Source organism: Zosterops lateralis, assembly GCF_965231275.1.
Source record: "Zosterops lateralis genome assembly, chromosome: Z".
Lineage (NCBI taxonomy): Eukaryota > Metazoa > Chordata > Aves > Passeriformes > Zosteropidae > Zosterops > Zosterops lateralis.
Window position 1 is genome coordinate 56,066,107 of NC_139800.1, and position 21,989 is coordinate 56,088,095.

General features: G+C 35.5%; 1 protein-coding gene across 5 annotated transcripts in view; it reads right to left on the reverse strand.

Annotated features, from left to right (window-relative positions):
• The window catches only part of CSNK1G3 (casein kinase 1 gamma 3), a 76,188-nt gene that overhangs the window by 30,918 nt on the left and 23,281 nt on the right, over positions 1-21,989 (reverse strand). For 4 of the 5 annotated variants that reach the window (XM_083883396.1, XM_083883395.1, XM_083883394.1 and 1 more), the window contains exons 5-6: positions 12,716-12,785; positions 830-978 (exon numbers count right to left, since the gene is read on the reverse strand). In XM_083883396.1, coding sequence (XP_083739522.1) covers positions 830-978; positions 12,716-12,785 — 219 coding nt within the window. The remainder of the gene's footprint in view (positions 1-829; positions 979-12,715; positions 12,786-21,989) is intronic. The other variant, XM_083883397.1, reaches the window with a different exon arrangement.

The window sequence follows — 21,989 nt, forward strand, 5'->3', positions numbered from 1 at the left end:
ATCACTAAGCATATAAAGTCCATTCTAGCTGGACTGCTTTCTATCAAGATTTCCATATTTGGAAAGGAACAGGAAACATTAAATAGAGCTGATCTTGAAACTTGTGAGGACCTGAGCATTTAAAAAAAAGAACTTGATCATTTTGCTGTAAATAAGTTCAACATATCTGTATATCTGTAGTTGGAGGCCTGTTATATAACTACAGTCATGTTTTAACTAGCTATTTTTAACCATGACAGGTAAAAATATCACTATTTAGGGAAATGGAAATCTGATAACCACGTACACCTTTAATCGTCTTTATTTCCACTTCCACCCACCCTCAAGTCAGAACCAAATAAGGAAATCTTCAAAAAAAGAATAATTCTTCATTGAATAATTTTCCGCTATAATTTATGGAAGGATTTGAGGAATTTTTCATTTGTTTGTTTGCTTTCTTATAAGAATACCCAGGAAAAAAATTCTTATGCTATTTAGGAGTCCCATAATACAACTGCTTGTGTGGGCTAAAATTACTTTTACTTCCTTATGGTTTTCCTTTTTGAAAGAGTATGTCAAATCATACAGTATATATGATTTTAGGTTGTGATGAGAACTCAGAAGACAAAAGTAATTACATTCATGAACTGACTTGAAAAACTGGAACAAAGTAAATGACAGTAATATAAGAGTATTCTTGCTTAAAATGTATCACAAGCATTTTAAATATCATTGACACCAATTTAAAACATGAGAAGTGCAAATCTCCTAAGTGAAGTAATAATTTAATCCATTGAAGACTGATTTCGTTATTCTAGTGAACACTCAAATTAGTATCTATTCTACTTACCAACTGTATGGCTATCATAAGAACGGTTTTAAGAGAAAATGTCCTACCACACAAGTCAAATAAATCTTCCAGACTAGGTCCAAGTAGTTCTAGCACCATAGCATTATATTTGCCACATGGGCCAAAATAATAAACCTGAGGTATTCCATCTGTAAAATGAAAACACAAAGTAATGATAAGGGGTTAAATAAAATTAACAAACATAGTAATAAAATTTCTACCCAGTTTTGAGTTGATTTTAAGTTAAAAATACATTTTTTCACATGAAAGCATAAATAAACCTCATAAAAAATACAGATAAAGACACAATAGGAATATTGAAGTTAATCACAAAATATTTAATGAAAATGGTACTATTACGTATTTGACTTGTGAAAGATATCAAGATTTTTATAAAAAATTAAATTAGAACCTATCTTATTAAGTTTTGTAACCATAATTGAAGCAGAGTTTTAAAATGCCACAAAGAAAGGCTTAAACAAGCTCTTGTGCAAAAAAAGCACTTTAATTAAACTTTCTAAATTAAGCCTATTCCTACCTTTAGGAATAAAAACAATTTATTATCTAGAGAAATCATTTAAAAAATCAAAAAAAGATTAATGAACTTGATAGTTTAATGATACATTAAGTCTAGATCTTATAGTTTTCAACAGACACACCTGCCTTAGGAAGACAGGCAATTCAGAAGTTTGAAAATATAAACATTTAAAGGCTTATGATCCAATTTTACTTCCATCTTTTTGTACAACATGCATTGTGTGCCTATTTCCTTAAAAATAACTTGATATCATTGCTTTTATTCATCTTGTACTTTTTCACATGCACAGGACATCTTCGTCATTCAGAAGAATATTGTTTACTTAAGGAAGCTAGTTATTCCAGTTTTTGGGGGTTTTGTTCTTCAGTACATATCCTCCGTTTTATTTATTCCAAATATTTAACATTCTGAAAATATATTCTTTCCATGTGAGCTTTTTCTACAGTGGCCAGTGTTACAAAACTGCACTATACAGAAGTACCAAACCTATCTTCAGAACAACTTAATGAAACACTGGATTTCACCTTCATTCTCTGTTGGTCAAATGTAATCCTGAGTGTCTTCTAAAAACCATAAAACCTTCAATTTTTCATACCTTACTATAGTGACACATTGAGGGCACAAATTTATAATTGCATTCACTACAGCTTTGGGTAAAAAAAAAAATTGAAAAATACTGCTTTAGCAAAATTAACATCAAACGAATGCACCATTTTTAAGAGGTTTTTCACTAATCTTTTCCAACAAGTCAGCATATTTAAAGAAGAACCCCTAAAAATTCAGTTTACCTGTTCAGTTTTCAGAAGACTTGAGCTTGTTTTCCACTATGTATCATCACACTCATCTCTATACTAATATACTTAAGATGCATAATCATACCCACTTCACAGGAGTAGCTTACTAATGAAGAAGCATTGACCACATTACATCCTGTATCAGAATATGGTATGAAACTGTGTTCTTCAATTTAAAAATATCATCCTGAATTACAGATACCTAAAACACTTGCGCTTCTGATTAGATGAAAATTCCAAAACGTCCCAAAACTGTGCTTAACATGTAATAACTTCTGCACTGCATCTGGAGCATCCTGTCTAACATTACTCATGTTTATTAAATAATTTGATATTAACAGTTCAAAGTACTGGAAGTTAGGAGCTCTAGTTCTTCATCAAAGCACTTTTAGTGCTTTTGCTTAAAAGCAATAAGCAAGTACCGTTCTGCTACTTACATTCTTTACTCATGTCTCTAAATCTCCAGAAGCCAGAAAGTAACATGCTACTGATAAAAACATATAAGAGGCTTTTTCTCCCACTACAGAGAGATAAATGTCAGCTCTCCTACATAAATCTTTAAGAGATATTGGTAAAGTTAAAAACAAAGAAACTCTGACATTTAGAAATTTAAGAAACCCCTATTTTGCTGGCAAGATACTCCACTACTTATTACCAATTAAGAGGATGTATTTTATTTCCTTTTTTAATTACTCTAGCTCAAAGCACTGAAGAACAAAAAGAAGGAAATACTCTGAACTTTTAAGACACATTCCAGTTGTTTTGTTGTGAACTTAAAAGATGACATTGGTCTTTGGTTTATTGATTAATAATTAAGTTGGTTACCATTCAATCCTTTCTAGTACCCTGACAGATCTTCTCCCCATTCTCAAATATCCTTTTTTAAAAGTACTAACTCTCCCGAATTACAAGCAGAACCCAATGCTTGTCACACAAATATCATTAAAAGTTACATATAACTTCCTCCTCTTCCATCAAAGAGGAAACTTACTTGTGGCCAAAAAAGTGGATTCACATAACACCATTAAGTTACTTTACATTTAAACATCTTTCCTTTCTAGGTTTAGAACTCTGTAAATAGAATGTTTTTATTAGGTACGAGTTGTATTTGCCTATCCCTAGATATTTATACTTGTTGACAAGTAAAACTCTTTCATTTGAATGGGCTCAATTGACTAAAGTAATCTACAATACTTAGGTGACTGCCCTGTCATAAAATTGTAAATCCATTTTAAGCCAGTATGATTTTAATCCTATTTTATTTCTAGACAAAATTCAAAGAGGTCTTGACTTGAAAATCAACTATTTGAACATTGCTTGGACTCTAGTTTCTTCTATAAAAGTTAACTTTCACTAGCCACCTAAAACATTACTCCTCTACACCTCTGGTCTCCAATATCAAGTCCAAACACTCCAAAAGTACTTGACTGTCCACTGGGAAGGGAGAGGGAGCAAGGAGAGCCCCCTAAACCAGTTATGTGGATTTATGGATTATACCATTTAATTTTCATTCAAATAATTTAGTCCACTATGTTTACGTACATGATGTCCAAAAATTTTTTAAAGCTGACAGATCTGACTTTCTCTACAATGATGAAAGAATAAAAATATTAAAATAAAGAAAACATGATCAGTAGATTAAACTATATCTGCCAAACCTTTCTAAAATAAAGAAAATAATAAACTATTTCTGCTTTGGGACAATAACCATCTTGGTTGTTGTCTTTTTCAAGAACTTAATCACTAAACTTGATTTAAGCTTGAGACTGAATGTTGTTCACTCCAGTTATCTAGAGCAATATACATGAGTAGCACAAACACACATTTGCATCTTAAGGAAAAAAAAATCCATCTATTTGCTTGGACACAGATATTACATCATAGCTCAAATTATTTTATGTGTGCGCCCTCATTCAGGAAAAAAAATTAACTTGATAAACCGGCAGCAGAGATAGCTAAAAGAATACGTAACCCACAAGTCAGCAGCAATACCGCTCGCATTTAACCTCATCTATCACTGACTTAATTCTGAGCTGCATCTTGGCAAAATGTCTCTATACAATATAATCTAAATTTGTAAAGCTATTAAGCTAATAAGCAGCTGTCCAGTGTTTTTCAGTTTCTTGTAATATCAATTCCCTTTTAGAGCTTTCTCTAAACAAGTCAAGAAACAGACTGATGATATCTGCATTATATCCTATTGCTTGGAGTCTGTTAAATCAGTCACATAAATGCCAGTAAAATACACAAGACTGCTCTTGCAGATCATGGTGTTGTGTGTTCAGCTTTGTATACCCCACTGCCTTTTACCTGCAGTCTTAATTTCCCTATGTGGCAATCCATTGGACACAAGCCAAATACTTTAAACTAGTTGGAAGATCTGCAGCAACAGTTGCCTTTCAGGGCACATTTATATTGGTAGTCTTGTCAAGGATACAAATCAACAAACTGCCACAAACACAAGCATTCACAAGTCTACAGAATCTGGTTTGAATCCTCTCAAAGGAAGTGATTATAAAACTCAGGGTAGTGTGTTCCGACTTGAGCCAAAGCAGCATACACAGAAGGTCACACAGTCTCCAGAAACACATCACCTTAATGCTACTGAAATCATGACCAGCCATGAACTGCGAAACTCTAATAGCAGAATGAGACACTGTATCACTGCAACACTTAGACTATACTTCTTACTTACAAATACAACAATATGTTTGCAAAAAGAAGAAACAGTAATAATTAGATCTATTTCAAAGGAAAAATTGTCTTTATCTACATTACTAAAACAGAATTAGAGATGCATTTTATTATAATAATTATTAAATCAAATATTTATTGTTGCTTATTTATCTAACATTCACTTTGTCCAGTGAACTGTAGTAACAAGCTTCCTCCCACTATTACAGCTATCTATTGTATGCCTCACAACACCCACAATCTTTGAAATCTGTGATGTCACAATACAAAACCAATATATATTTCTGCATAAAACCAGGCTTCTTATAGCCAGTAACTACTGTTTCTCAGAAACATCATCTAACTCTATTATGCAGCTGCCATTCTTACCAGAATCTCTTCCATTTATTCTAGGAGAAAAAACTACTTTATTTCAGAAAATCCTGTATGTGTCCTTAAGCTAAATTCTAGAAAAGCATTGGCACAAAACAAGAAAAACCACCAGCAACATACTTATAATTTTTGTTGGACTACATCTAAAAACCAATTAGGTATTATCATCATTGTTTATTCACATAAACATAAATACTAGCATGTTCACATTAATAATTGAGCAGCTCAGTCTTCGTATTAAAGGAAGCATATCAGCAGCAAAAAGTCAAAACTGAGTCAGTTTTCCCCAAATAACTCACAATACAACCATAGCAGTCACCAGTACACAGATTAGAAGTGCCTATGAACAGATTCCTCTTCAGTCAAGAGATTCAATATTTGATTCAGTTTAAGTGCTCTAAACACTACATTCTTAAATTAAGCTTAGAGCCTTCTTTTCTAAGATCACCTGCATGTTTAGGTTTTTATTACCTAATTACTTATTAGTGATTACCAACCACTTCAACTAACTGCTTATTGTTTATTCCCCAGCATACTAATGCCAGTCAAATTAGAACAGAAGTAACAAAGCAGGACAGCATGACTTAAAATTAAAGAAACAAGCATCAGGTTAAGAGCAAATTCTCAGCTACCTACCTAGAAGAATAGTTCCAAGCAATATTAATGTGAAGTTACTAATAAAACTTACTTTACATTTATACTGAATGATGGCTAGCAAGGTGTATAGAAAGGATATGAAGTGAGACAACTCAGACACATCCATAAGAAAGGATAAAGTGTTATTTAGATATGTAAACTACAACTACCCTGAACTGACTGAGCTGTTAACTCTGTAGTTCACAGGTAGATATTTTGTCTTCAATATACACTGTCCTTCATCATTAGGAGTTTATCATCCTTGTTTTAGAAATTAAATAATACTCTAAAATCTGAAGCTTCATAAATTACTGCTGCTTTAACTAAGTAGTGGGAACATTCAATTAATATAGCTGCACATGTCACATGTATTTGAGTATTCTCGAAAAATTTTCTTTTCAAACTCACCTCAAACCTTTGTAACTTTCATAATGTTTATCCTATAATAGCAGCAAGACATCAACTTCAAAATATTTGGAAATAAAAAAGAATGAGATAAGTTATTTTAACTGAGATAAGTTATTTTAAATTGTTTCTAGAAGATCCATGAACAAAAATAATCACCTAACACTATAATCTATCTGTAGTGCTTTGTTTCTAGCACTACACTCAAGGAGATTTGCTATTGAGATAATTCCTCATGGCATGATAGAATATCAAACTAGTAAAGTATGTAACAATCTACCAACTGAGAAAGAAATTAAGAAATTATTATACTGAAATTTTTGTCTTGGGAAGACTTAGAGCATAACACAGATGCTGATACACTATAATGAAATTATGCTGGGCTGCCTTTTCTCCCAGAAGCTGAAGTTGAAGGCAAGGTGGCTTTGGCCCAGGGGATGAACTAGAGATGGTATCACCAGCAATCGGGAGATTCCACTGCCTTTTCACAGTGGTTCAGTGACAGTGAAAGTTGCCTGTAATTATCTTAAATACAAAAGACAGTATTTGCCATCTTTCACTGGCAAAATCTGCTTCATGGATTTCCATACCCTTAACAGAGTTGTACAAAAAAAAATTAATAGAACACAATTAATTGAACACTCAGATCTCACACACACCAGCTAAAGCTGGCCTGAACTGAAATTAAATAAAGAAACACATTTTCTTACCTTAAATATTTTTGTCTTTACCTAAAGGAAAAAACACTAAACACTGAAGTACTGAACCTCATTCATGGCCTTCAGCCCATCAAACACATTTTCAACACAAAAAAGAAAACTATAAGCAGCAATGGCTAACCTACTAGCTCATATTAAACTGTGTGTAAGGTACCCCATAGCAAAGAATTGTTCTTGCCTTAAGGTACTCTGTCCCCTCAAAATCAGAAATTCAAACTATTTCAAGTTCACTTTTCTACATTCCCAAACCAAACCAAAATGTAATTATCAATCTGGCACATCCTAACATGCTCTAAATGCTAAAATAAATATTCTAGTGAGCAAACTCCACTTACTGCAGAGAAAGGTTTCTGTATCTTCCAAAATCACATTATGTCCATGCTGAAATCTTCCTGAACTACTAGTCCAACAGCAACTGTGTCATTAAAGCTGTCCAAGTACTATGATTCTATTGTGATCTCAAAACAGAAAACTGTATTTTTAGATAGCAATACAGAGCACATCACATGAATGTTCGTACTAAATCACAACGATTTAGGTACAGGATGCAATACTTAGCACTCATTTCACAATGGCAATGACCTTCTTAAACACAAGACCTTTTTCTACTGTAGACAAATATATCCTATCCATTGACTGGTCAACAGTAGTCACTCTGTAAGAAAAGTGTTTGGGTTCCAATTTTTCAAGGGGAAGTGTTAATTAGATTTCAGCTAAAAGAACAGATGTATGAAAGTTAACAAAAATAAAACCTGAGTTACAATACTGAGCATCTGCCTTGCCTGAAATATTAATACAGTAGTTTCACCACTAGTACAATCCACCGCAGAACAGATCTGTGACCTGTTTTGAGATCTATGACCTCAAACGAAAAAAATAAAACTGCTGCTATAAACAAGAAATGTTCTAAGTAAGCCTGTTCTAGCAGCAGCATTACAAATAGGAGTTCTATTAAGTCAATTTAAGCAGCAGAAGCTGCTTGCCATTCTTTTCCTCACTTGTCAGGTAAGTAAGAACAAAAGAGTTCCCATTCACTTGCAAAGGCACCCAGTCATTATAATAATGACCCAGCCATTAAGAGAGGTTAGAAAAACCAGACAATGAAAACTGAATATTTTAAACTCTTCAACACATAGCAACACATCATTTCTTTCATTTATAGACTCCTTTCTGCAAAAGGAAACTGAACCATACCGTAAATACCTGTCAGTTAAATTACAGCATCATGCATGAAATACACCTACAACTTATCTTCTAATCATGCAAAGGAAGGCTGATAGCATAAAAGATTAATTTAGAAACCATTTAAAAATACAAATCTCTTTTCTATTAATTCCAAAAGCCTTAGTGCAATTTCAGGTAAGAATTCAGCAATTATTTTATCTGGAGTACTGCACTTACGATAGTATAGCAGTTTTCCTTATAACTCATACTTGCGTATTAAGAAAATACATATTAAACAAAATTTATTAGAAGCAAACATATTCTAAATTTCATCCATATGTTCCTCAGCCAATTGACTAGAAACTTCTACTGACTAATGATGACTGCTGACTAATGATCTCAAACTTTCCCAAGGAAAACACTCTCAGTTACTGAATGACAAAATTATCACAGAAAATAGAAACCAATTTGCATAAAAATCTCTGTTCACATATAAAACCTAAATGAAAGCCAAATAATGATGAGACTAAAATAAGCCACATCTTTAAACTAATTTTGAAAGCTGTTTTTAATATGTTTGAGGTCCATTTCCCTGAAAAACTAAAATAATTTCAAAAAGCCCAAAAGCACTGAAAGTATTTCCTCTTTAAAAAAGATCATTCACATTTTTTTCCTGACAAACCTGTACACGTTACTGCACATTCAGAGGTATTTCAAAGAGCATACTTAAGAGTGAAGTTACAGGCCCTCTTTCTGAGCACATCCTCTCCAAAAGAGTACAGTTTTCAAATGTTAATTCTTATTCATGCAAGACAAAACCACTTTTTATTAAATACAAAGAATTAGTACTCTCAGTTTCGAAGTTCTGTGTATAAAAACTGCACATCTATCATATTTCAAGCCTATTTTCTCCTTGTTCTCTCAGTAAGCAGAGCTATACAAGAACGCTGATTTTTTTTCAGTCAAGAATGTTTTCCATCTCTATGCATTTAAGAACAAAACAGCATGACTTAGCACAGACATAAAGAAAAAAATACTTATTAAAAAACCCCAAGCTACAAGGTCATTAGAAAAGCAAGAAAAAGGGATGTTATACAAATAAGTAAATACATTTAGTAGATAAATACTGTCTGCAGATAAGGAAATACCAAAAAACATACCATTTCAAAATGCTACACTTTTCACTGAGGATGTCTGCAAGATCAGACAAAGTACAAACCTGCTCTGTTAAAAAGGGTTTGAAGGTAAAATAATCTGTTACCACAATAACATTTTCTTTACTTGCTTTCAGGATGATATTGCCAGAAAATAACCTCATTTTCTTCTAAAAGTATTCATCCACATGTTAATGCCTCTCCCTCCTCCTCCTGCCACCTCCAAGTCAAGTGGGATTTCACAGAGCCTACAGGAATTTTATCGCTTAAGCTTCAGGTTATTTCACACTAAGCATAAGCTGATTTGTAGCATAAACTGTGGAATTTGTAGTTCTTATTTGTGAAAATCATGGGGGTTTTGTAGAAAATAATGGCTCTGCTTCCAAGACTGGGAAGGAGTACTGGGAGTACAATTCCCTTTTCACCAATCGCTTCTGAAGCCATAGTTTAGTCATCATTTGCTATCAATACACAAGTACACGTGTAAATATGAGCAGAACAAGGGGAAGTGTAATTTAGTACAATTAAATGCAAAATACGCAGTCCACACAGTTACAAAGCTATCAGCCAAACTACTACAAGTTCATGTGAATAAACAAAAACAGCTAAGGAAAATATTACTTCATTGTAAGAAAGCCTGCAAATGTGAATTTTTAGAAGCTTAAAAGATGAAAAGCTTCAGAAAATTGTAAGTCCAAGTATGGTACGCAACTGCGTATCAGAGAAACCTTCTATCTTCACAATTACTGTTTTCAAATTTCTTTCAGCAAAAGCAGGTATTTCTATATCTCCTAGGACAGACTGTTCTGCAACTTGCATACTGAAGATCACTTCCTTCAATCTCTTCTCTCTCTGATCAAAGTACAACCACTGCCCATAAAGCAATATTGACTATATGGACAGACCTGGCTTAAGCTTTTTTTAATCTCCTGTTTTACATAGGAGGTTAACATACTTGCTTCCTGAATTTATCACTTGGTAGATCAACTTGCCAACACCACATTTTCAACTGTTCATGAGATAAAATTACTTAAATCTATGTTTGAGAGTAAGCATGCATGTCATGAAAAATTAGTAAACTAAAACCAGCTGTCACAGATTACATGAGAACAGAAACTACACAATACTGTAACTTTTTTTCTGAAAATCACAGGCCACATAACTTCCGCAGCTTGAGGGCCCACCTCCTAAAATTATAGAAGAAGAGACTGATACCAGAAGATAAGGAATCAGCAATCTTTCTTTAACTTCTGTGTAGATACAAAGAAGAAAATAACTTTCCTTATAATGAGCCTTTGCCTCAAAACCCATTAAAATAAGCCCTCAAGTGGACAAGTGGAGTGTCTCAGCAAGGATCACAAAAGAGCTTTCAAGGTTCTGTGCTGGTAGAGGCTTTCACTTTTGAATAAAAGCAGGTTATTGAAAAAACAAAGGAGGTCTAAAACAAAGTTCTTCAAATACTGATGATGCTTAGTAAGTCACCAGTTCTATCTTTGGTTTTCATCCCAAAGGTCACCTGTCTTCATGCAAATAATCAGAGAGGTGACTTCAATAAGGCATCAGAGAAAGAGATAAAAATTGTTACAACCAGTAAATAGGGTTAAGAAGATTGAAGGACATCTGAAGGAAAACAGAGTAACTTTGACTTGACTTCATACACTAAACAGTTCCCAGTCTTATTCAGTAAATAAAAAGGTAAACATAGTTACATTCACTAAGACATTTTCCCAACAAATACTCCTACAAGCATTCCTACCTCTGAGAAGCACTGCCTAATTTCTGAAGTCTGAACTAGAAATTACATTTATTCTTATCTCCACTACACAGCTCCTTTACAATTTTAAATAGTTTAAATACAATTTTAAATAGTACATCTCTATAGTCACAGATAGGTAATGTACCTAACTTGTGGATTATCATGCCCCATTAGTTAAGCACTTAAGATATCAGCTTTCTACCCATCAGCTATTTCCAATGCTAGTGAAATTGTATGCTGACAATTTATAACTACTTACAAAAAAAAAAAAAAAAAACAACAACCCACAACCATACACCATACTCCAATGACTTTCTCCAAACAGCAAGCATATAGATTCAAGATTTTGACTACCTATCTACAACTTTATTTCCCATTCAGGAAGAGAAAATGTTGTGTTTTTCCAAAAGTAATCTCTAAAAATTTCTGGTTGTAAAGCATTCCTAATACAGCCACAAAAAAAGCTTATATTAATTGAACATACTAAAAACTTTGCTTCTCTAGATGTAGTCTTTAAAAGAGTAGCATGGAATTTTGAAAGCTACCTGAGAAACACTATCCAGTCAGAGCAGCAATGAGCATATGATCCTGAATTTTAAGGAAAAACGTGAAAATAGTAATTAAAAATTATTAAAATTCATCATAACACACACACACATTCAAGGTAACAAAATCAAGCGGTATGGGCATGTTCATTGTGCCTTTCTTTTCGGAGACAATTTTACATACTAACTAGGATTTTATTCTAGCTCAAGTACAACTAAAATCACTGTTAGAAACTCCAGGCTGCCTTGCTAAAAGGCCCCTGAACACACAAGTAGAAAACCATTGTTAGCAGTCCACTCATAAAATAAACTTCTACACTAGTAAAAAAATGGGAAAAATAGTTAAATATATGACCTACTCTAGGAATAATTTCAAGGAAAAGATGTCAAAAGATTTCTTCTTCCTAAGTTATAGCTGATTTAGAGAATATCTGCACTCACTTTACTAGGGTAAGAAACTTCACATCTTCCTAACTGATTATATGCAGTTTTGTGAAAGGCACAAAAATATGTGAGAAGTTTTAAATATCATTCACCTATAAAAACAAAAGGTGACAATTGTATCATTCAGGCAACCACCCTAGGAGTACTTCTGGGTATAAAAGCACCAAGGGGAGTGAAATGAGAAATTCAAATATTAAACTGAATTTAAACTTTTCCTAGTTTAAGAGGTTTAAAACTAGTAAGCAGCAATGTATACTGTATCAATAAAAGTGAAGTAAAGTAAAACTGAATCTGAAGGTATTTAAATATCACATCAACTTTAATTCAAAATATGTGATTAGTAGATGAGCAGATTGGAGAGCTACAGTATTTTTTTACAGAGTTGTACTTGGAATAGTCTAAGATTACTTAGTTTAAGGTATACCTGAATACAGACAAATGCTGTGATAGGTAGGATTTATTAAATGGTCAAGACTTCATAGAGTAGAAGAAAAATGTTAGAATGCTGGAATTTATCCATTAATCCACTAACTCCTGGGACTTTTTTCTGCTATAAGTAGTTAGGAACACTTTATTAAATAGATTTATACCTCTAAACCAGAAAACTTCAACGAAAAATTGACCGTGGATTACATCACAGTAAAATGCATTACACTGCTTTTTACCTCCAGATCCTAGCTGCTTGTAGAATCTGTATTCCAAATGTAGCTGTGGTGCTCTCGACTTCATTGGCTCCTGATTTGAAAACAAAAACAATATTTAAAACAAGGCCTAAAAACTAATACACTAACCTACCACCAGCCAAACTAGCCCTATTGCTTCCAAGCCACACAGAAAGTTTGAATGTTTCTTCTGAAATGACTGGCAATTAAGAAACAGAGGAAAGTAAACCTCCCTAAGGTGAGACTAGTGCATACAGGGATATTTACATCTTGTATAGCTCCACTGGACCAGAGTTCAACATGCAAACTTTATGCAAAAGTAACAGACACATGATGGAATACCTAAAATATAGTATGTTTCTCCAAAGCATGTGGATGGTATGTCCTACATTTCTCAGAAAGTGGTATCAATGTGCAGATTAACAGATTGAAAAGAACCTCCAAATACCTAATACTCGATAAGAATGAAGTCTTAACCTAGGATCTTAACAAAAAATACCAAAACCTTTCACCAAATAATAACAGCTTAGCAGAAATCAAGTATTACCCTTCTAAACTATAAATCCAAAACAAGCAAAACAACAAGCAAAAACATTTCTTATCCTCACAATAGGTTTGTGGTTTATGCACATTGAGGAAATCTTATTTCTGTGTTCAACATGCCAGCGTGTCAAGGTCTCAGAAAAGGAAATGAAGTGACATGAGACTAGGCAGAGGAACACATGCAGCCTAAAAGGAAACCCAAACTTCTTGAGTATCTCCCTTTGCAAAGAAAAGTTTCTTTAGCACAAGATTCTTGAAGTAATTTCCTAGGGCATATTTTAGAAGATATGCTTTGTTTCTTATGATACATAACATGAACTTAAGATTAAAAGCTCCACCAGAGGCGTTCAGGTTGGACATTAGGAGGGATTTCTTCACAGAAATGGTGTTTAGACAATGGACTGCCCAGGGAGACAGTGGAGTCACCATCCCTGGAGGTGTTTAAGGAAAGACTGGCCACAGCAGTCTTGTCACTCACATCAGCTGAGTGACATGCTGATGTGGTGGTCTTCAGGTCAGAGGTTGTACTCAATGCTCCCTGAGATCTATTCCAGCCTAACTCATTCTGTGATCTTCCAAGGCATCAGCAACAATTTGAAAACTAATTCTGTTATTACTAGAACTGCAGCATATAGTAAGTTACTGTTAACACAGTTATCAGCAATAACTGATACTGTTGAACATCAATTTTCAGGAAAAGCTTGGGTGAAGTGCTCATCTTTTTCCTCATACCATCATGTTCAGAAACTACAAGTTTATAAACTTGTGTTGGTTCTCGGTCTCACATTCAGGGCATAAAAACTATGAGTGAATGTCCAAGAATAAGAAATTTAGTCTTCTTCCTCAACTCATCCCCTCCAAGACTTAGTTGTTTCCAATTGCTGCCAAAGTCCATGACAGTGTATATTTATGCACTTGATTTTGCCGGGATGCCAAAGGTGGATACTTTAAAGTAAAAAAAGGACTAATGTAACAGTTTCTGAAAAAAAAAAATAGAATTTTACTGCATGTTCTTTATGCTCCAGAGCAACTAGCATAACAGAACATTGTATTCTTTGCAAAAAAAAGTGAGAAGTGAGCAAGAACTTTCTAAAATAAGCAAGTGTTTATTATTCAAAAATTAATTAATAAGCAAGACTAACTGGGCTACCAAAGGCCTAGTTACAGTTTATGAGAAGGACAAACTAAATTTATGGTGAAGTATTAAGAGATGTTCCTTAAAAAAACACTTCATTGTGACCATGACTCAAAGCAAGTCAGAGCAATTATCAGTACTCAGCTTTCAGAGGGATGACAAAACCCACTACAAAGAATTTGAAATATGTTAACCTTTTAGGAGACAACACAAATTTAGCAATTAGTTTGCTTGTAGGATACAAGTCTGTTAGTTACAAAATACACCACACTCTACATAATGCCTAATTCAAACTTATGGTTCTGCCAGCTAAGAAGAAAATATTTCAGTCAACTCTGCATGTCTGCTGCTTTTAGTAACACAAGACACTGGCTTATAGGAAGTCATATTTTGTTCAATTACACAGTTTTGTCTCAATTAGTGGTACTTCAGCAACTTAATATGCTATATGGTTGTGACATGGTCCAATTAAAAGGATGGAAAACAGGTTATATGTATTAAATTTACAGGAAAAAATATTTTTTAAAAATCTAGGTAAAAGAAATAGCTTCCAATTTCTGACACACACACCCTCTTTTTCATGAACGCTGCTTGCCCCAGCCATCAGCAGAAAACAGTCTTGATAAATCTCCAGAAAGCATTGTTCTTAAACATTCAAACATATCTGTTAAACTACTACACAGAGCCAAACACTGAAGTTAAACCTTGTTCAACAGAGAGACAATTGAACACTTTTATCCCCTCCAGTAAAAGTGAAAAAAATACGGCAATGCGTACTTGTAGTTCATTTATTGAATGGCAGTCTTTAGGAATTGCCCTATTTTTGTAAGAAGGCTTAGTTATCTTCCTGTCATGCTAAACATGCAAAGGGAACACATCATGTTGTTCAAAAAAACTTGTAAAAGGGCAAGCACAATAATCTCTTCACACACAATTATTTAACTTCTGCACATCCCACTCCACAGTATGCAATAGCTACACATAAATGAGAAAGGACAGTAAAACATAAATCAAGACACAAGAATGTTAAATGTAATCTTTCACCATAACATAGGAGTGAAGAATACACTATTGTATCTACAAGCCTAAAAAGAAAGTTTAGTAATAAAAAACAAAATGGAAAATCAGTTCTTTGGTTTAACTAGTGTTTCAGTACATTTCACCATCTAAAAATAAGCCTGAGAAGATACAACTGTTCAATCTGGAATCATGTTAATCCCAGCGTGCCTCAAAGCCAACTTCTCTTTTTAACAAAAGAAACTAGTGTATTTTGTTTACTTAAATAAGCCCAGGTCTTCACTGAAGCATCCTGAAAGAATGGTTCTAGGATCTGCAAAGTTCTGTGTACAACCCTCCCTATGCTGCTTTTACATTCACATCTAATTATTTCAAAGCTTCATTATTAAAACAGACAAATTCTTTTCCCTGCAAAAGACCATTTCTCTCTAAATGAGAAACATGAGAAAGAACTAATGTGCAGTTTATTAAGCCCCAGTTACCTGAGTGACAGAAACAACTGCTCCTTAGTTTATTGGAGAGGTTTTTACCCCAGTGGCATGCTTATACTTTCAAACAAAACAATAAAGACACCTGAAATGTGCAATCTGTTTCAAGCTCATTATGAATTCTTTTTACAATTATTTTTGTCCCAAATATATGGAATAAAATACTACTCAATTTTCAAGTTACTTCCCATTAAAGGGGCTTTGAAAAAGCAGTTTCCTGGAACTGTAAGGTTAGAAATGTTCAGGAAGTCTAATAACCCAAAGCACAATATAAATATTCAGCTATTACCTACTTTTCATGGTTTAGTAATTCTATGAGAACTCATCTCACTTTATGTTCTGTGTCTGCTTTACACATGGGTAAACAATGGCAAAAAAAAACATTTTCAGGAAAAAAAAAATTATTTAAGAGGTAGGCTCTTCTTACAAGAAAAGACCAGTCTATTAAACTTGCACTAGATTTGCACTATTAAGACTTGCACTAGATTTGGATTTACTACATGTCCTAGAGGGATTCTGAAAAGGTGTGACTCTAGACCATGGTTATTCCTTAAAAGCAAAAAACAGAGAAAAAAACATTACGACCTTGAAACAAAGCGCAACTTTCTTTCCACACACAGCTCTCACTTGTAATTTCAGCAATTCAAATCTTAAGAGTGGACTAGTGAATTGGTGAATTAAAGATTATGGTTTAAAAGGCAGTGATGACTACTTTGTAACTTCCTAACTTTCACCCAAAGAAAGAAAAATTGACGTATTTCCAGCAGTTCTGTGGAGGACTAAGTATAAGTATGTCCTGTCTCAGATATTCTGACTGTTATGACAGGAAAAGTGTGATTGAAACAAAAGGTCCCATGGAGATAGAGTAGCACTGTTCTGAGCCAGCTTCCTGCTCCTGCTCAGTCTCACTGGAACTGACTTCCCAGAGGAAGGCTCAAAGAGCTGCCTGTGGATGTGCAAACAAAACAGCATGAAAAGCTCATTTACATAAGAGGCTGAACCAGGTTAACTATAAAAGGAAGTGAACGCACTGGGACCCCTCACTCACTTCTTCTGTATCTTTCCCAGCTCTGGACCATCCATGTAGCAGGACCAAGTGCAGGAATCTACAGATGGTGAACTTCTTTCTTCTCTCTCTCTTCTTCACCTTAATTTCTCTCATCCCTTGCTTTGCCTGAGCAAAGCATGGCTGTCATAGTTTTCTTCCTACTATACAAAATGAAGGGCTTGTTAGCCAACATCTTTTGAGTCTAATAGTGAGAGTTGTCAGAGTTATAACCATTGTACAATAAAGCACAAGAGCTCCTCAGCATGTGGAATGGTGGTGTTGTTTAGGCTGGTAAGAATTTACAACAAATATCACACTTCTACCAATGGCTTGTAACAATAAATTGGCATCACAGACAGAACTCTTATGAGGCTGAGAGGACTGAACAGCTCTTGAGCTATCTTAGCTGGGATAGGCTCAGATATCTCCATCTCTGACTGGGATACAGGATGGATCAGAAATACAGAGAAGTAGGACATGACAGCCCAGGAAATACCAAGCAGGGACCTCTTTCCCATTATGGGAATAATACTCATCTTCATATGTGTGTCAATACTGTGTGTCATGCTGATGCAAACACAAAGGGATAAAAAGATTAATGACTCCTTCCTAAAATGTCTAGATAGAGAGCAAAAAGTAAGAGACATTTTTATAAAATTTGGTTGACTCTGTACAAAAATGTTCATAGAGAGACCAAGATGAGACAGACTATTTTTTACTAAAATGTTTAGATAGCAAAAGGGAGAGACAAATTACTACAAAATTTGGTAGCAAAACATTTGAAAGTCTTGGTTGAGTCCTTATAAAAACATCCATGAGATTTGGCCAAGATCTGTAAATCACTTACAGAGATGTTTGGATGGAGAGAAAAGGAAAGAGCAAAATTGGAATCTTTGCTGAATATAGAAAGAGACCTTACCCAATTACTATGCCTTGAGCTCTGCAAGGCTACAAAGGAGAAAATACTGAGATGTGTTGGGTACCACATGAGAAACACTGAGACATGTGGTAGGGATGAGAAGCTGGCCTTGGGAGTACAACGACTTACACAAGTGCTCAGATAAGGAACTAATATGTGAAACAAAGAAGTAGTATTAGACTGCTAGACTTCTAGAAACAAAGAGAGTGACTCACCCAGTAAAGGAATCAAAAGTAGTGAGGGGATGAGGATGAGGAGAAGTAAAGAACCACAGGAGTGCTGGGCAAGGAGACAAAGGCAGCTGTGGAAGAGGCTGAAGCCAGAGAAGTGGCTATAGGAAAGACAGAAGTGTAGGCAGCAGTTGCTGTAGAGTACAAAGAAGCTGCAGAAGAAGAGGCCAAGGGATACTGAGAATCTGAAGTTTTCATACAGGTAAATGATCCTTTTGAGCCTTTGTCCCTCATCCAGTGGGCTGCCTATTGGTCAAGGGGTTTAGCTTTCTTGGAGAGGGAGAGCAGGTCTCAGGAGATGGAGCTGCTTGCTGCTGAGTGTGATCAGGAAAAGAAGCTGAAGGCAGAGGGGGTGTTTGCTGTCAAGCATGGTCATATTAGCAGGCTGCAGGCACAGCTTCAGGATGTGTATGAGAGAATCTTTCATGAGGAATTCCAGGATGTAGAATCTGGATTCTGGACCACTAGTTAAAACAAACTAGAGATGATGGGCAGGGTCAGCAAACTGCTACAAAATAGTGCATATAGGGTAACCAAAATATCAACGTTATTGCAGGGTAAGTTAAATGAGGAGAAGGAAGACAGTGTATGTAGACCTACCTCAAATATGGAAGTTTGGACAAACCCGAGGGGAATTTGTTAGTCCAGGCACAGGCAAAAGCACGGTTTTAAAGCAGTGATTCAGGTATTTACCCAAGGCCAAGTCCACCCAGTGAGACAATGGCAGTCACTTTACTGCTCCAATGGTACAGGAATGGGCCATGGGAAACAGAATCAATTGTATCTTTCACAAAAGGAAAGACAAAAACCAAATTAAACTTAAGCACTGCCCACAACAATCAGTTTTAACTGATTTTTTTCACTATTGGAGAAGTGACTTAAGAAGCCTTTCAGCACCTATTTGTGGATAGCTATCGATGCCCATGATAGCTCATTGTGCTCACATCAGTGGATAATACCTTCTTTTCAATTACTGGTTTAGGACAAGGCATTTTCCTTTTTTTTTTTTCTACAAGAATTATGACAAAGCAATGACTAATGTTAACATCAGGCTGTTTCATCATTTTGACTGCATATTGCTGTTTTTTATAATCTGTACCTGGGGCTACTGACCCAAGATGTTTCAGCAACGTGTCCTTTTACCTTCATCCTGTTTAACAACAACTATTGTAGTAAGATGCCAACTTAACCTGGGAGCTAATACAAGAATTTGTAAGAATATGGAGGCCTCACAGCCAAGGGCTTTGCCTTACCACACCCTGCTTCACACAGGAAGGAATTAAGATTCTTTCTGCTGCTTGTAAGTTTGTCTGCTGTGATGCTTACTACTTTGTAGCACTTGACCTGAACTAGGGTTCATACCTGGTATTAGAACTTTGAATAGGCATACTTGTACTTGCTACAACTCTAATAGGACCAACACCCCCATACATTTTTCAGTGTAGTACCTGATGGCAGGAATTAGCCTGCCACAGAGCCACAAACAATTATCCTAAATCTTACTGGTACTTATAATTGAAGAATGACAAAATATACAGCCCCTTTGGGGTTGGCTTGGAGGAGTTCAGATGAAAAATCTTATTCTTAACACTAGAATACCATGCTGGATGGAAATGCAATGTCTGAATTCCTTCCCTGTGTCCTATCAATGCTCAATTTGACAGCTCCTCGGAGATGGATGCACCATTGGCATACCCATTATTGAACATGCACTACATGGGATGCTCAGCCTCACTGAAGGGGAGTGCTCTGCCACCATGCACAATGCTACAACTTCAGCTAAAGAGGCCTGAGCAAAGATGAAGGAAGCCACTGACCAGACTGATGAACAATTCCAAACACTGCAACGAAAAAACTTGTTCAACAAATCAAGCCTCAGATGTGAGATTTCTTCTGTTTTTTTTGGGGTGGAGAAACTGTTTGACACAACTGGGGACTGTAATATAGGTGGGATTTCTGGTTTTAATGATGGACACAGACCTTATTTGCAACTACGATTAGCTGCATACTGTCTTCTATTTCCTCCCCCTTCCAACCCTCTGTCTAATACACAGAGGTCACCACAGCCAAGATGAGCAATATGCTCAACCAATAGTAGGGAATGTTTGAGGCACTGGGTGGTGTGCAGGACCTTGCCTAAGCATGTTTTGCCTCAAACATTTTGACTGTTCTGGCATGTGATTGGAAGAGACGGTCTTGCTGAGATGGGGCAGTACACGGCTGAGCCAACTCATGGCACCACCTGGAGACTTGTGCTCACTTCCTCACTCTGCACTCACTCCCTGGTGGTGGGCTCCAAGGGCTGGCTACACATCCAAAAAGAAAAAGCGCAGAAAATCTCATTCACATAAGCAGCTGCACCAGGTTAACTGTGAAAAGAAGGAGATTGGGCTCCCCTGCTCTCTTTTTCCTCTTTCTCTTTCAAGGTGTTACAATTCCAGCTCTGGACCAGCCACACAATGAGAGCAAGACAGGATCTAAGAACTGATGATACCCTTTGTTCTCTCCCTTTTCTGCTTTTATTTCTCTTCTCCTTCACTCAGTTTGGGCAAAGCGTGGCTATTATTTTCTATTCCACACTCCCTACTGAAGATTATTGTGGGAATAGGGAGTTGTGAAAACATTGTGGTTTGTGAGCCCTCACCTTTGAATAGTGCACTGAGGGAATTGAGACTTTATTAAAGTGTTCTGTAAAAATTACAGCTTTGCTACCCAGCACTTGTGGAAGTCTTCAAATGTAAGGACTTGTTACCCAACACCTTTTAAATATAAATAGTGGGCGGGTTGCCGGAAACAAGGTGAACACACGAAAAAGCACAAGAGCTCCCTAAAGCACGTCCAGTGTCTTTGTTGAATCTTGATGAGAATTTTTAAAGAACATCATGGCCCCTACTGGCGGGTCATGACATAGTCAAGCAGAAATTCCTTTAGCTAGTCTTTGGGTAGTGGTTAAGCATCTGCAAAGGAGGTAAGTTTGAGTAGTAGAGAAATATGTCAAAAGTTTGAGTAGTAGAGAAATATGTCAAAAGGAAATCGAAAAATAATGAAGGAGAAAGAAAAGCTGAATAGTGAATAGGAGGTTTAAGTCAAATACAGGGTCATGTAATAAAAATAGTAAATCTAACAATAAGAAGAGGGGAGCAGGAAAGGTAGAGTTTTTACACACCAAATACCTATTGCTAAAGAACCAACTGATCACAAGAAATCAGTGTGTATACTAAAAGACCAGCAGAAACATACAAACATACATGGCACTGAACTGGTAAAAGCCCAGTTCTCAGGAGTTTCATTACAGTTCTTGAAAAAGTCTATTCTGACCTCTCAAACTGGAGTATGTCCCCAGCCAGGACAGGTGATAATGAACTAAGACAGATTAAGAGGAAGATTCTGGAACTGTAGCTGTTCTACCAAAATAAATATGCATTTAAATATAAACATTGTATTTTAAAATGCATATGCTGTATAACGCTCAGATCTCACATACAAAAACTGTTTAAGTTATTTTTTTCACAAGTCCTGAGGCTCCCCTAAGCACCTTAACAGGAACATGCTTATATAATTTTGTCCACAAGGGAAATATTAATTCAAAACAATTAAAAAGTTTGAGTCAAAAAAGCTCTTGTAAAAAACACTTACTTTTAACATCGGAACTATTCCTGAAAGCTTCTGTATAAACACAGCCAGTCATTGCACCTGAGAGAAACTCAGACAGTCCCCCTGCACTAGAGTATATGGTTACCACTGATACACAAAATATCTGGCATAGGGGATGCCTTGCTGCTCCTAAGACAACAGTAGGTCAACAGTGGAATGCTACCATGAGAAATGCAAATACAAGTTTAGGATACTACAGGAGAGATTACAACAACCACACCTGCCAAGGGTAATTGCTTAAAA